Genomic DNA, 16,348 nt, shown 5'->3' on the forward strand with positions numbered 1-16,348 from the left:
GTTGGCTACCCGTGACCTATAGCAAAGCATTAATATCTGATATAACAGAAGCTCTTAAAGCATGTCTAGCATTCGGGATGTAGTCAGGATACCGGCGTGCGCTATGCTGACTGACGAAATACCGGCTCTGAAATCCCGACAGCAGAATCACGAACGCCAGCATCCCGAAGGTAAGTATGGGGGTGAAGGAGGATAGGGGGAGGGTTAGGGTGCAGGGTTAGGCATTATGGGGAGGGTTAGGGTTAGGCACTAGGAGGGGGAAGTTAGGTTTAGGCACTAGGAGGGGGGGTTAGGGTTAGTCACCGGGCAAGGAAGGGTAGGGGTAATGGGTTAGTCTTACCTTCTTTGTTATTACACTTAATATGTAATTATTTATTATTTTATTGTGTTGTATTTGTGCAGAGGTGAGGAAGTCTGTAATCACAATACTAATGATGTAGTAACAATCTTTGCCTTGTTCACCATTTCATAATTTTTATCTCAGGGTTTGATTTGCTTTCAAACAGGAAGGGGCAGCCATTCATTGCTCAATAATACACCAATCACATTGTACAACCATTATAAGCAGTGCGGATAATTCCATTCATTGAAGGAAAGCGGAATAAGTAAAAAGGACGCGATTACCAGACTCTAATCTAAACAATTTTCAAATATTTAATTCATGCAAATAAAGTTTTCTCAGTTGCATTTATTATTCTTAAACTAATTATTCCAACATTTGCAGTATAGTAAACCTATCCTGAGACTTCACAAACACCCACATACAGATTAAACACCCAGATATAGATTAAAAGTACATGATGCCTAGTGACACTGACTGGATATATTCTAGTGTCGTGTCTATGTCCATTTTGCCAGCACAGCGACAGAGGAGGGATGAATGAAGCCTTTAATAGTTCAGCAAGCAAATTATTACACCTCGTGTCCTATGCACAAAGTATGTCTGGGAGCAATTGGAGTTTAGTCCCATAGGATGAACGTGGTCCAACATAAATGGCCACATCTGTTCTCCCCTGAAGGAGTTTTTGTGCAGAGTGATCTGCAGGATAGATTGACGGGTTCTGGTAACGTCTGCTGAAAGATCATAATGGGTGTTTAGACTTCGAGAAGTGACTCTACAGACAAGCGTGGCCGTCTGGCAGACCTGTATTGTGCGAGGTGCGCGTGTGCCTGGCAGACTCTTACTGGCCGCCTGGCTTGTACTGTGTGCATGGCCTACTTTTAAACAACCTATGACTCGTAAGCTGTACATTACAACACACAAATGTTAGTCAGCGTTATCTGAGACGTGGAGCTAAAACTACAGTAAGGTTTGGTTCATGTGTTGCTGAAGAAACAAATTGCCGCCTTCCGTAAAAATAGCTCTTTGGATCCCTTCTTTTAATCTGGCGAATAATTACATCCTAACAATCTGCTGTCTGCCAAAGGTATTTCTGATAGCATTAAGTTCATGGGGGGGAAATAATGTTTTAGCCGTACTACAGGGCCCAGCCACGTCGAACATATCCATATAGTGACAAAGTTGATATCTATGCTTCTTGAATCCTGGTTGTGTCTTAATCTATTGTTTCAACCAGATGGTCTATGTAGCAGGTTAGACTATGCTTGGATGGTAAGGTCGTCACCTAACCAGATGGTCTATGTAGCAGGTTAGACTATGCTTGGATGGTAAGGTCGTCACCTAACCAGATGGTCTATGTAGCAGGTTAGACTATGCTTGGATGGTAAGGTCGTCGCCTAACCAGATGGTCTATTTAGCAGGTTAGACTATGCTTGGATGGTAAGGTCATCACCTAACCAGCTGGTCTAGCCAGGCACATTAACATACTTCAGTCTGGTGCCCTGATCTCACAATGTGAACTCCTACTTCTAGGCAAAATTAAAACGCATCACTTCCGCGGGAGTGAGGGCTATTTGTGAAGCCCCTGTTGTAGGAAGATGTAACCATTTAAATGGTGCTCCATTTATTTATATCAACATGATCCTCAGTGAAGCTGTGTAGAATTCCTATATTGTCTCATCTAATAAACCTCTTATACTGTTACAGACTTCGGTGTCAGCGCCTTTCTAGCCACAGGGGGTGATATCACAAGGAACAAAGTGAGAAAGACATTTGTGGGCACGCCATGCTGGATGGCACCAGAGGTCATGGAACAGGTAATGTAGATTCCTGTAATACCAGGAACAATGGGCATATTGTTCTCTGAGAAAGAAGGAGATTGGGGACTAAATCACCGGTGTGGGAATGAGTCACACTAATTATAAAGGTTATTTCTCATGGTGCATGATCTCCTGAAGTACCGATGGCACCTCACTGAAAGCAGGTTACATTAGCAACAGCGCAAGAACTATGCACAGGGCTTTCCTGATTACCCTGGAGTTGATGCAGAGATGCACATAGTTGATAGCAGTTGCACAGAATTAAATGCGGATGTTCACCCATATGTTTAGTTTTATGCATACAGTTGTAGCAATGATCTTTGGGGTAGGACAGGAGTATGGAACATGCGGCCCTCCAACTTCTTTGGAACTACATATCCCTGCATGCCTTGCCACAGGTTTAGCATGCCCTTATAGCAAAACAATGGCAAGGCATGTCGGAATGTGTAGTTCCAGAACTGCATGTTGAATACCCCATCATACATACACAAAGCCACAATTCTACCTGCACGCCCACGGCACACCCTCACTGAACTACAGGTGAATTCCCTGTTATCACCCAGTTACACATCTTCAGCCACAAATGGAGAAGAGGCTTAGTTGCGGACCAGTCTGAATTGCCCGTACATGATCATAGTTGTGCATGCTTTACTACAGAGGATGGACGGACCGTCGTGCAACTGTGCATCAGCCCCACTGTCCGTTACACTCTCCATTCACTCGTGTCACATCATACCTTCTGACGTGGAACACTGAAACGACTAAATGGTCCTTGGTTGCAAACCACCTGGCTGGGGGCTTTTATCTTCCACATAGCAGCTAGTAGAATTAGATTTGAATTACTGTATATTACTAGGAAGTGGTAACCTCATCATGAGGGATACTCCCTGCTGTATCTAGCTACCTAAAAGGTTTGGATTTGTTACAGTAGGTGTATGTTGATCCGCTGTCGGGTGTTTTTGTCATCAGTGGCAGTTATGTAATGCATTGGCACAAACCCGCTAAATGAGGCACAATATTTATGGGTTTATGACTATGAAGTATACTGAATAGACTGTAAATATCTTATTTCAGTACTTTTTCTTCCTGCTTTAGGTTAGAGGGTATGATTTCAAAGCAGACATCTGGAGTTTCGGTATCACTGCTATTGAACTAGCGACCGGAGCGGCTCCATACCACAAATACCCTCCAATGAAGGTACAGCATTTATACTATTATATCCACGCCCACTTGGATCTTTTTCATTCATTATTTTTCTGCGCTTTTGTGCTAGAGCTGTAGGATTGGGTGGTGCCAGTCAGTGTGGGAGTAATGCACTCTATGGTTTCAGAGTGCAGAGAATTCCCCCATCATTAGTTTTGACCTCCTGCAGCAGTGACTGAATTACTTACCTCTCCATTGTTCAATCAAGTATAATATCATTAGGTACAGTTGTAGAATAATTCATAAAGTTGGTGGCAGGAGAGGAATAAGGAAATTATGGCACATAAACAAAAAGCATTAACTAAATATGATCTCTGCAAAAATGACTTCCCTAATATAATGATATAATCTATATGTCCTACAACATAGGTAAATAACATTCAGTCTTCTTTTCATTCCTTTACATTACACCAATGAATTGAACAGTAAAAAAAAAAGCTCTGGTTAGTTACATAAGGCAAACGTATAATATTTTTTATCCACCGTAGCCGGCTGCCTCCAATGACTGGGGTTTTACATTCATTTTTTAGATTTGTTTTAATTTAAAGTTATTTCACAGCATTGCTTCCCACCTATGTAACATCCCTTTATCTTTTCTGTACATAAGGTTCAGTCTCAAACAAAATATAACACAGCCATTGAAAGAAACAGACAAATGCAGGCTGCTGATATTGGTCCATTCATTGAATAACTGGTAATATATTCAGGATTTGGATCAGGATTTCTAGCAATATTCCAGTTCATTTCACAGTTAACATTATAGATATATAGGAGTCTGGATCCAGTTTGCTATTCATATCGATGGCAGCACAGATGGTGTAATGGTTAGCACTGAGGTCGTGGGTTCGTTTCCCACTATGGCCCTACCTGTGTGGAGTTTGTATAGTCTCCCTGTGCTTGCGTGGGCTTCCTCCAGGTGCTCCGTTTTCCTCACACACTGCTAGTAGTTTCATTTGGTCCCAGCAAAACTATCGTGTGTGTGTGTTAGGGAATATAGAGTGTAAGCTCCACTGGGGCAGGGACAGATGTGAATGGACAAATACTCTCTGTAAAGTGCTGCGGAATACGTGTGCGCTATATAAATAACTGGTAATAATATAATATATTCATTCAGATCTCTCTGGCCTAATGAGCTCCTGCTGTGCCCCTGTTCTGTCTGCCCTCTTCCTCTCTCATTACTCCACCTCTGCTGTCCCTCTTTCCACAGTGCCCGCCTTTCTTTCTCTATGCCAGGTCACCCAAGGATGTTACATATATGTAAATTAAACATGTGGAAGTGATGTAAGGGGGCGATTCAGTTAGTGTCAATGTGATGCTGAGCATCGCCTGGTGATCAGCTGCGCACATTAAACTCTAAACTATGGGTCTATTTTTATCAATAAATAAATAATATCGTAAGCACGAACTGATTTTGCTCTAGCAATTGTTACTCTCTCAGGGGGATGGGTACGGGATGCCGGCGCTGGGGATCCCTGTGGTCAAAATCCCCGATGCCGGCATCCTGTCAGGGTTAGGATACAGACACCTTCGGTAGGTATCCTAACCCTCCCTCCCCGGTGCCAAAACTTAACATCCCCCCCTAGTGCCTAAACCTAACCTTCCTTTCCCCGCACCCCAAACCTAACTCTCCCCTCCCCCCCCCCCCTCCCCACCCGTAGTACCTAACCTTCCCCCCAACGCCGCTACTTACCTTTGGGAATCTGACAGGTGCGTCCGGGATACTGAATATATCCCCTCTCAGGTCGTTCTCTGATAGGCTTTCCACTGTGTGTCATAGGATTCCTAATTTTAATTAGACCCACTACTTCAAGGAATGTGTTCAAAAAGCAAATCCGTTTTCACAGCAGCAATTATTTTTTTTTGTGTGAAATATTTATGTCTTGCAACACCTTAAACAGAACTCCATGAAGTTCAGTGAGTTAAAATAAAAAATAACTAACGGGTACTTACCTTGGATGCACGGTTCACTGGATAGCCTTCTCTCTGTCTATATACACCAGTGCTATACAGCCGGTTTCAGACAGGCCAATTGGTTGTCAATTGGTTGCCTATAGGAAGTTAACCTATAAGGGACATTAACACCCGCTTGGCCTGCTCTGAGACCAGCCACCTATAAGAGAAGTGCAGCGTGGGACTATGAAGCCATCAGAGACCCCACAAAACTGATCGGCCCGTCCACAGTAAGTACAGTTTTGTATTTTATATTAGTGTATGGACCCCACCTAAAGAAAAATTATTATTTTTTGTTTAAAAGCGACATGATCTCATAGGTGGGCCAAGTTAGGACATTATTATCCATGATAGCAGAGCATCTATGACAACCAAGGAAAGGTTTTAGTTTCCTATATTGTTGCTGAATTTAATATCCTCTTATAGGTTTTAATGTTGACGCTTCAGAATGACCCCCCGACTCTAGAGACAGGTGTACAGGATAAGGAAATACTGAAGAAATATGGCAAGTCTTTTAGGAAGATGATCTCCTCGTGCCTTCAGAAAGACCCAGAGAAAAGGTAACACGGGACAAGGCTTTATATTACAGGGGACAGATGTGTGTGAGTAACTGTGTAACAAATGTCTAAAAGGTACAGTTGTCAGTACAGAGTGGGGGACAGCCTGTCTGAGAATGCAGATTGTCCACTCAGTAGGGACCAGCTGGTGTCCTAGTGAGGCTGCATTCTAATAATTAGTGCCTGCACCGTGCCTCATGCCTCAGTCATGTCAGTAGTTCTTAGTAAATGATGCTTCTCACGTATGTTTACACAAGACAAAAAAGGCTGCCTCTGTTGGGTATAGGTAACGGGTGCACTGTAGTTCCGCTGTACTTATCTGTAATAGTGATGATGTTATGCAATTCCATGTAGCACTGGTAATTCTGAATATAACCTGTCCCGTTTGGTGTTAGAAGTGGATTACATGATGTGTAGTGGATTAAGGCCCTCATTCAGAGCCACTCGCTAGCGGCAGTACGCTCGTTCCGAGCGATGTTCGCACATCTGCGCATGCGTACGGTTTTTAGTACGCATGCGCGAACCAGTCAGTGCGGCCGAAAATCGTTGGTACGCAATATAGCGAGGGCCTGCTATTTTGAGTGACAGAATGAGGCGTATGTGGGTGGTAACAGGGGAAGGTGCTTGAAAACGGGGAGTGGAGATCCGAACGCAGGCGTGCTTAAAGGTCAAAACGGGCGTTTTAAGGGAGTGCATAATTAATACAGCAGCGTCATTGACCACGTCACTTGGTTTTTTTTAACTCAGAACTGCTCGCAAAATAGCGGTTGAAAACACCAACCACAAGAATAGCGAGCAGTTCATACGCTGTACGATGTACTCGATTAATCTAATAAATAGCGGACATGACGTATGGTGCGTGCGGCCAGGGGGCGTTTTTATCAAAAAAACGAGCGTATGTTTTGCTCGCTCGTTCAGACTTAGAGGTGGGAACAGACTGCAATTTGCGAACGGATCATTTGAATAGCCACCCCTTGTTTTTGAACGAACGACCACAAATAGCGAACGGCTCTGAATCAGGCCCTAAGTGTACAAAAGAAATCTGAGTCTTTCAATGTGCCCTCCCCTGTGACTGTGATGTAGAACACTGATGCCCAAGTGTAAGTATAATGCAGACTGCGAGTCCAGCCCACTGCTTATAGCTCGCTGCATCTTTCTGTGATCTCTAACAAGTGGAGGGATATTTTGTACACTTCAGTCTTCATTTAGAGAGAAGAGTAAATCCAGCTAAAGGCTGTGAACTTGCAACTGGACCAACCATGTTATGCAAAGGATGCAAACAGAGCCGTAACTAGACTTTTTGGTGCCCTGTGCCAGAAAGAGCACTGGCGCCCCCCTCATTTTTCAAAGGGACATAATGCACCCAAAAAAGGGCCATGGCTTCATGGGGAAGGGCCAGGGAAGAGATAGGAGAGGCCAGGAGATGCTGGGGATGAATTAAGAGGAAGCTACAAGCAAGAATGTTAATAAACAGAAATTTCACAGGCCCAAACGCGCCCCCTGACCTGTGGTGCCCTGTGCGATGGCACCGGCCGCGCTACCCTAGCTACGGCCCTGGATGCAAATGTAATATGATTGCATATACTGCACACATACTGGGCGGATTTGTTTTTACACTGCTATTTAGGGCCAGATTCAATTACACCCGTTAATTTAACGGGGGTGAAAATTGAGAGTAGCCTCTGGCTTTAATGCCTGGGGCTAAATTCCAGACTTTTCACCCGAGACCCCTTTCAACACCCATTAAATTAACATGTTAACGAGCGTTAACACATAGAATCCGTGAAAAAAGTTCACGGACCTATGCGGTAACAGGGTTTCTTCACCCTTTAACACGCTACTTATCATGGATATGTCCTCGTTAAGTGCACCCTGCGGGCTGCCTTCGGGGCTAATTTTATAACCTCGGGGGATCAATTGGCATGTGGTAAATTACCGTGGATAATTGAATTTCCCCATAGAGGTGAGCTAGGGTGCGCCCACTCCCAACTCTAAACCTGCCGGTACATATGTATTTTCTAGGTTTGGTTTACTTCTAACTCTAGTGCCCATTGTAATCCACGAATAAAGCCAAATGTAACAGGTTTTTTTTACAGGTATTGATGCAGGTGTGCAACTCGCTTTACTGACATGCACAGAACATTTAAATCAGAAGTCCTGTATTTACCCTAGAAATTCACTCTCAGTAACTGCCAGCTGGACCCTCTGACAAGTCAGATGATCTGTTGTCACTTTCCATTGCTATAAGATGGTCTGTGCTTTTTTTATTTCTTTTTTAAATTTGTATTTTACAACTTTCTATATTTTTGACAAATTATAACAGATGTGTCTGCAGGAATTGTCACATTTGTCTCTATGGAGTCTATTTAGTAAGCAGTGTTAGGAGACAGAGTGAAAAGTGATAAGTCTGTGATAAGGTGCCAGCCAATCAGCTCCCAACTGTCATCTGTCATCTGACAGTTGGGAGCTGATTGGCTGGCACCTTATCACAGACTTATCGCTTTTCACTGTCTCTTATCACTGCTTAGTAAATAGACCCCTATATCTGCAGTGTTATGTTTCAGTAATATTTCCAGTTTTCCTCCTACTCTGCTTTTACATATGTAAAAAGTCACATGCTCTGTGCTATGTAAGACAAAAGGTGCATACACCCACAACGATTTTTTGAACGATTATCGTTAAACTATATAGTTTAACGATAATCGTTTGAAAAAAATCTTTCACTTTCTGAGTCAAATGATGAACAATTATCGTTCATTCACGTTTGTAGTTCAGTCAGACTTGTCAACTGAACGATTTTCAGTAAGTTAATATGCAAAAATCGTTTGTAGTTCTAAAAATCGTTCATTACCTTTAGTAAATGAACAACTTTAGTAAACGATTTTAGTTAATTTTTTCAAGGGAAAAAATCGTTTACTAAAATCGTTCATTAACTAAATCGTTGTGTGTGTATGCAGCTAAAGCGATAGCTAATTAAAAAGTGAGATTTGTTTCTGCAGACACGTGCACTGTGAGCCTATACACAACACTGCCCCCTGTTGGAAGTCAGTGGGACTGATGTAATATATTAACTTGGAGGCCTGTTTATTCTGTCATTGCTGGCAGCTTTTAACCTGCTTCCAGAAACTTAGAATTAGTGACAGATATTATAATATTGATGTTGTGCTATAAGTCTCCTACTGAGTTCATTATGCTGATGAGCACTATTTGTATAGTCTTTGAACATTGTTTGTTTTATGTTTATTGCATATATTTATTCAATTCCATTTAGGAGCAATATAGCCAACAGCTCACAAATGCTCTTACTCGCCTCTGTTCCAGAATAATGTACAATAGAAATGCCTCATCCACCTAAAGCTGTCCAAATGTGCAGCTTATCCCATGGCAAATGTGGGTCACTCTGCAAACCGTTAAATGGTTGGGCACAAAGTGGCAGATGATGCCAATCAATATGTAATATATTATTATCATCAAAAAGGGGTCTTCCATATTTATTATGTGACTGGATGCTCCAGAATTAGTAAAATACTCTTGACGATCATATAATATATAATTCATAATATCAAGTGTAATCTGTACTACAATATGTGAAATGAGTGTAGAGATGTGTATTAATAATAAATTCTACTTTTCCAAATAACTGATTTATGTTTCTAGGCCAACAGCCGCAGAGCTTCTGAAGCACAAATTTTTCCAGAAAGCGAAGGTGCGTTATCTTGGTGTGTGGCACACGTCTGCGTTATCTTGGTGTGTGGCACACGTCTGCGTTATCTTGGTGTGTGGTGCACGTCTGCGTTATCTTGGTGTGTGGCACACGTCTGCGTTATCTTGGTGTGTGGCACACGTCTGCGTTATCTTGGTGTGTGGCACACGTCTGCGTTATCTTGGTGTGTGCACACGTCCACTGCATGAATACTTTGTAAACATTGAGCTGTAATTACTATGCACTGTGAGCAGGTTGGGATTTGCTTTTAGTGCATCCAGCCTCGCAGCTACCTCCTGTTCATCAGCGATGTACTACAGCTATTTTTACAGTAAAATCATTCTGACTCATTGCCTGTGTGCGTACCTTGTTCTGAAAGCCAAAATACATTATCAGGTCCTGGCAGCTTGTATATTTCTTTTTGAAGCGATGGTAGCAAAACTATAAAGATAATAAAATGTATTATTAGAATATGTTCGCAAGCTAGTACTGTTATATTATGTACCCAAGTACTCAGGAAAGCTGTCAAGCTCCTATGAACGCATTGGAGTGCATTGTAAATCCCAATAGCTACTTTGATTTTTGTGTTTTTTTTTTTTCTTTTTTCCGTAACCCTTTCTTACTATTACAGGTCGTTGCACTTTGTCAGTGAAAAGTTTAGCTAGTAATAGGCAACTTGCTAAATTCGGGGAGCCTCACGTGTGACCCCTTATTCTTTCAAACAGTTGCACTACTAAACATGTTTGATTAAAGGAATCAAGAAAGAAAGAGAACAAAAGGAATGCATGTTTGTAAAGCAGCAGTAGTAGTTGTGTCCAGTTATATACCATCAGCATACAATTATTAGCTATAGTAAATATTGCTTTATTATCACCACCACGGGTAAAATAAAATACAAGCGATAAAAGTGGCAGTTAATATGCCAACCATAACAGTAATGCCCATTTTTGTAATGCCCGCTGTAGTACTATGTTTAATGCCCCCTAAAAAGCAACCAGTAGTAATACCCAATCCCTTTTCTCACCAGCAAGATGAGCTGTATATAAACCAGAAATGTCCAACAATAATTGATGTTAAAAAATACATGATTTATTTGTAATGAAGTGCACTTTAAAAGATACATAACCATAACGTCATGTAGAGACAGATTAAAAAGTCTAAAACTGTTCTCAGCATTATTGACAAAGTTAAAAATGAAGAAAAAATATTTTTGAATCACAGCATCACATGATAAAAAAATATTAGCATGATATAGATAAAACAAAACAAAAAATAAACCATAAAATAAAAAAAAAAGGTCTCGCTGCCATCTTAAGGTAGTGGGAAGTGAAAGCCTCCATTTGGCTGCAGTTTAGGGTATTCCTTCTGTGCCCGTCTTAAAGTTCTCATTCTTGTAGCAGCACAGTCCCAGAGATGCTCATTGGCGTGGCATGTGGTTTATTTTGCCACCATCAACACCCAGTTAACATGCCAAACATCATGTAAGGTGCTTAGCATCGTGCAGGTAGTGTTCCCAGTTGCTCCTCTCTCTCCACCTGCTTTGTGTAGGAATTAAACTTCCTTACAGGGCTGCAGGGAAATCCCATAAAGGTTGCATGTGGTCAGTAGCCCACCAGGTGGACACGACGGCTCCCACTTTTGATGTCGGGTTGTTTGTGCCTGTAATGTCTGATGAAAACTGATCCTTTGTTCCTGTTTCTAGAACAAAGAATTCTTGCAGGAGAAGTTGCTCCAAAGAGCCCCTACCATCACAGAGAGAGCCAAAAAGGTGAGCGGTGTTCCTTAACAATGGATGAGCCACAGCAGATTTACACTTTATTTTGGTTTATTTTTCTCAGTGTCTGACAACATGGGACATACTGATAGCATTGTTCTTTTATGGGAAAGATGTAATAAAGTATATGGGATGCTGTCATAATGTCAACATTTACAATGTCGATATTCATAATGAGGACATGGTTGAAATGTTGACATTCGGCTGGGACCGGAGGGTTAGGTTTAAGCACAAAGGGAAGGCTTAGGGTTACTCACTGCTGGAACCGCTGCGGGTTGAGCCAAAAGTCATCACCTTCGGACCCAGAATACACGACTGGGCCCGCCAAACCAGGTACGTCACCACTAGACCTCTAGGAATGTTTTGTTGACATCCTAATTATGTCGACATTTCATTTTGTTGACATGCCAATCATGTCGACAAAATATAGCACACCCCAAATATAAAACTAATCAGAAGGATGAGCAAAATACACACATGATGGTTAAATTATAATATTGATGGTTTGTTTGTACCAGGTAGTATGCGTTGCATTTGAGGAAGGCACCAGGGCATTACATATGCTGAATTTGGAGTATCTGTCTATCTATGTACACAGCCTTATAGTAACAGTGAGAGCCTCTCCCAGATCTCCCCTCCGCCATTGCTTTTTTGTTCGTTCTGAATCTGGGTACACACCTATTTGATCACTCTGCTGATTGGGTAAACGCTCCCGATCAGCCGAATGCTGTGTCCCCAGCTAGAGCCCCCTGTCAGCTGCCTGTGAGGCCCATACTCACCCTACAGACATAGCTCAATGTGTACAGGCTTCTATGAGATTGGGAGGTTAGAACGACAGATATTAAATAGCCCATAAGATGCGACCTTCTCATCCCGACCGCTGCAGGAGCATTATAAGCCGTTTATCAGTTACTGCATACACACCTATACAGCTGCCGGCCTGATCATCCGATACCGGGCCAACATTTGTATAGGTGTGTACCCAGCTTAAGACAAAAAGAAGCAGTGATATGCACAGCCAGTGGTGGGTAATTAAGTTAGTCTATGCTCACCACTGGCTTTATATGATGATATGTTTTCTGGTTTTATACATTTTTGCAAATTTAGTGGCAACTAGTTTTTGCATCTTGTTATCTTATCAATAAATGAATCATGTTTTATATGTTTTCTCTTATACTATGGAGTCATATACTTCAAAACACTCAGATATGCAGCAAACTCTGAGGGGTATATTTACAAAAGTGTCGGTTTTTAGAAGTGGAGGTGTTGCCCATAGCAACCCATCAGATTCTAGCTACGAGTAGCTATTATCTTCTAAAAGGTGCTAGATAAATAAGCAGTATCTGATTGGTTGCTGTGGGCAACAACTCAACTTCTGAAAACCCGCACTTTAATAAATATACCTCTGAGAGTAAAGTGGAGATTTCGCTCAATTTTTCTTTGTCTTGAGAATGACAGCATCATTACAGCATCATTACAGCATCATTACAGTTGGGAAACTCTCTGATTGTCAGTGTTATCAGATCTTTAAAAAAATAACCTCACTGCCATGTGACATTCAGGGTTGTAATATCTAAACCACTTTGAAATTGCATACATTGTAATTAGCAGTGTGCCATACAGTGTAATTAGCAGTGTGCCATACAGTGTAATTAGCAGTGTTCCATACAGTGTAATTAGCAGTGTGCCATACAGTGTAATTAGCAGTGTGACATACAGTGTAATTAGCAGTGTGACATACAGTGTAATTAGCAGTGTGACATACAGTGTAATTAGCAGTGTGCCATACAGTGTAATTAGCAGTGTGACATACAGGGTAATTAGCAGTGTGACATGCAGGGTAATTAGCAGTGTGACATGCAGGGTAATTAGCAGTGTGACATGCAGGGTAATTAGCAGTGTGACATGCAGGGTAATTAGCAGTGTGACATGCAGGGTAATTAGCAGTGTGACATGCAGGGTAATTAGCAGTGTGACATGCAGGGTAATTAGCAGTGTGACATGCAGGGTAATTAGCAGTGTGACATTGCAGGGTAATTAGCAGTGTGACATTACAGTGTAATTAGCAGTGTGACATTACAGTGTAATTAGCAGTGTGACATACAGGGTAATTAGCAGTGTGACATACAGTGTAATTAGCAGTGTGACATTACAGTATAATTAGCAGTGTGACATTACAGTGTAATTAGCAGTGTGACATATAGGGTAATTAGCAGTGTGACATGCAGGGTAATTAGCAGTGTGACATGCAGGGTAATTAGCAGTGTGACATGCAGGGTAATTAGCAGTGTGACATGCAGGGTAATTAGCAGTGTGACTTACAGTGTAATTAGCAGTGTGATTTAATTGCCTGTCACTTGGATCTTTCCAATTAAGCATTTGTGTTGTACTTTTGTTTCTTCATTTTATCGGAGTGTAGATAATTCTTCACTCCAGCCTTCAAAGCCCAGTACTATGGCCTCTCAGTGGTTTATTATATCAGGGGTTGAAGACATGTCTGACTAAAGTAACACTGGAAATGAATGGTTCCTATAGTCTTAGAAACATAGAATTTGACGGCAGATAAGAACCTCTTGGCCCATCTAGTCTGCCCTTTAACTAGTCCAAATATGAGAGATCATAGGAATCAGGATAAATTAACCTGACTGATAAGGAAACCTGACTCCTTTTCATGAGTTTTACATATGGGCCTCGCATAGCTAGTGGGTTAGAAATGAGGCAGCCAGGATCATTAAGCTTCAGGTAGGTTCACATTTGTCATTTGCAGTGCAGGCAGAATTTTGTGGCCAGAACCAGTATCCATAAAGAAAATTCAGCCTATCAACCAATGAGCACTGATGCTGCATTCTTAGGAACATTGGTTCAGCCTACAAAATGGCTGCTGCCACTGTGAGTAGGCCACAGGCACTCTGAAATGCCAACCATCCCGACAAATATCTCTATAAACATCTTGGCTTGGGTGCACAACTGAGGCTCACTGGCGTCTAACCCATAGAGTCAGAAATGAAGTGGCATTTTCTACTGACAGGTTCGGAGAGTGCCAGGGTCGAGTGGTCGGCTTCATAAAACTGAAGATGGAGGCTGGGAATGGAGTGACGACGAGCTGGACGAGGAAAGTGAGGAGGGCAAAGCAGCTGTATTACAACTTAGGGTGAGCTGACAGATAATGTTATTACTGATCTGTACATAATGACAAAGGTGCTATGAAATTCTGTTGTTCATAGTCGTGAGCTCCTCTATAAAGTGGGAGAGTAAAGAACAGTCAAATCGCTGTTTGTTTTTTTAAAATAATAATGCCGCCATTATATAAGTTAATTTATGTTGACTAACAGAAATAAGTGTGTCGTTGAACAGTATTTCTTTTTATCACTGTAAATATTCAAATCATGGCTTTTTTTTTTTTATAGTAATTATCAAATGTATTATTTGATTTGTACGTCTTTTATGTTTATGCATGACCTGGCCAATGTATTTTGTGTTTGTGCCCTCACCTGTCCCTTATATAGATTGTCACAGAAATACTGTATAACTAAACTTATCTATGCATTTTACAGTCTCCACGTGTGAAAGAGTCTTCACAAAACTCTGAGGTGAGTAGCAGTATTACTATTAGTAGTATGTTGTGCCAAGTACTTTCTGTATAAGGAGAGTGACCGCTTGGCCTGTGCAGTGCTATAGAAACAATTCCGAAATAATCAGTGGTCTTGCAGGAAAGGGCTGAACAGGGTATCTGATAATTATACACGCTTTCTCCTCACCTAACTACATTTCAGTATCCATTGTATATGCTGCATTTCATTGGAATGGAGACTTCACCTGTATAGAATTTGCTTATATACATTCTGCAGTGTTTCATGCATTTTTCTGTACTATTTAACTTGTCATAAAGTGGAATATTGTACAATGCGTATATTATATGGTTTTGCCTGGATAAATCCTGTAGGTCTGTGGAAGGTGTTGTACAATCTGATTTACGGAGGCTGCATAACACTTACATTTCTGTGTTTGGGGGTGTTTCTTCATATGACTGGAAAACAGAGTTGTCATGAAGAGTGGCAACACAGGTATTAGGCATGCTCAGGTACCCATAGGGGAGCCTCCTATGGTACAGTATGTTTTATACAGTCATTATAAAATATGAAAATGGTGTAAAGTCTACATGTGCTTTTTACTGTAAGTATAAAATTCTGTAAGGTGTACAGTATGTGTTATACAGTCTGTATAATATGCTGTAATGTACATAGAGTGCTTTATACAGTCTGTATAATATGCTGTAAGGTGCACGGTGCTTTATACAGTCTGTATAATATGCTGTAAGGTGTATGGTGCTTTATACAGTCTGTATAATATGCTGTAAGGTGTACGGTGTGTCTTTATACAGTCTGTATAATATGCTGTAAGGTGTACGGTGTGTCTTTATACAGTCTGTATAATATGCTGTAATGTGCATGGAGTGCTTTATACAGTCTGTATAATATGCTGTAATGTGCATGGAGTGCTTTATACAGTCTGTATAATATGCTGTAAGGTGCACGGTGCTTTATACAGTCTGTATAATATGCTGTAAGGTGTACGGTGTGCTTTATACAGTCTGTATAATATGCTGTAAGGTGTACTTTATACAGTCTGTATAATATGCTGTAATGTGTACAGTATGTTTTATACAGTCTGTATAATATGCTGTAATGTGCATGGAGTGCTTTATACAGTCTGTATAATATGCTGTAATGTGCATTGAGTGCTTTATACAGTCTGTATAATATGCTGTAAGGTGTACGGTGTGTCTTTATACTTTCTGTATAATATGCTGTAAGGTGTACGGTGTGCTTTATACAGTCTGTATAATATGCTGTAATGTGCATGGAGTGCTTTATACAGTCTGTATAATATGCTGTAAGGTGTAGTTTATACAGTCTGTATAATATGCTGTAAGGTGTACAGTATGTTTTATACAGTCTGTATAATATGCTGTAAGGTGTACGGTGTGTCTTTATACTTTCT

General features: G+C 41.2%; 1 protein-coding gene across 1 annotated transcript in view; it reads left to right on the plus strand.

Moving 5' to 3' along the window:
- OXSR1 (oxidative stress responsive kinase 1) overlaps positions 1-16,348 on the plus strand; it is a 118,222-nt gene that overhangs the window by 84,374 nt on the left and 17,500 nt on the right. The window contains exons 6-12 of the mRNA XM_088446426.1: positions 2,048-2,157; positions 3,256-3,357; positions 5,740-5,873; positions 9,528-9,576; positions 11,276-11,341; positions 14,376-14,498; positions 14,902-14,937. Coding sequence (XP_088302552.1) covers positions 2,048-2,157; positions 3,256-3,357; positions 5,740-5,873; positions 9,528-9,576; positions 11,276-11,341; positions 14,376-14,498; positions 14,902-14,937 — 620 coding nt within the window. The remainder of the gene's footprint in view (positions 1-2,047; positions 2,158-3,255; positions 3,358-5,739; positions 5,874-9,527; positions 9,577-11,275; positions 11,342-14,375; positions 14,499-14,901; positions 14,938-16,348) is intronic.

The sequence above is a fragment of the Taudactylus pleione genome, unplaced genomic scaffold (assembly GCF_031769625.1).
Source record: "Taudactylus pleione unplaced genomic scaffold, aTauple2 ptg000398l, whole genome shotgun sequence".
NCBI lineage: Eukaryota > Metazoa > Chordata > Amphibia > Anura > Myobatrachidae > Taudactylus > Taudactylus pleione.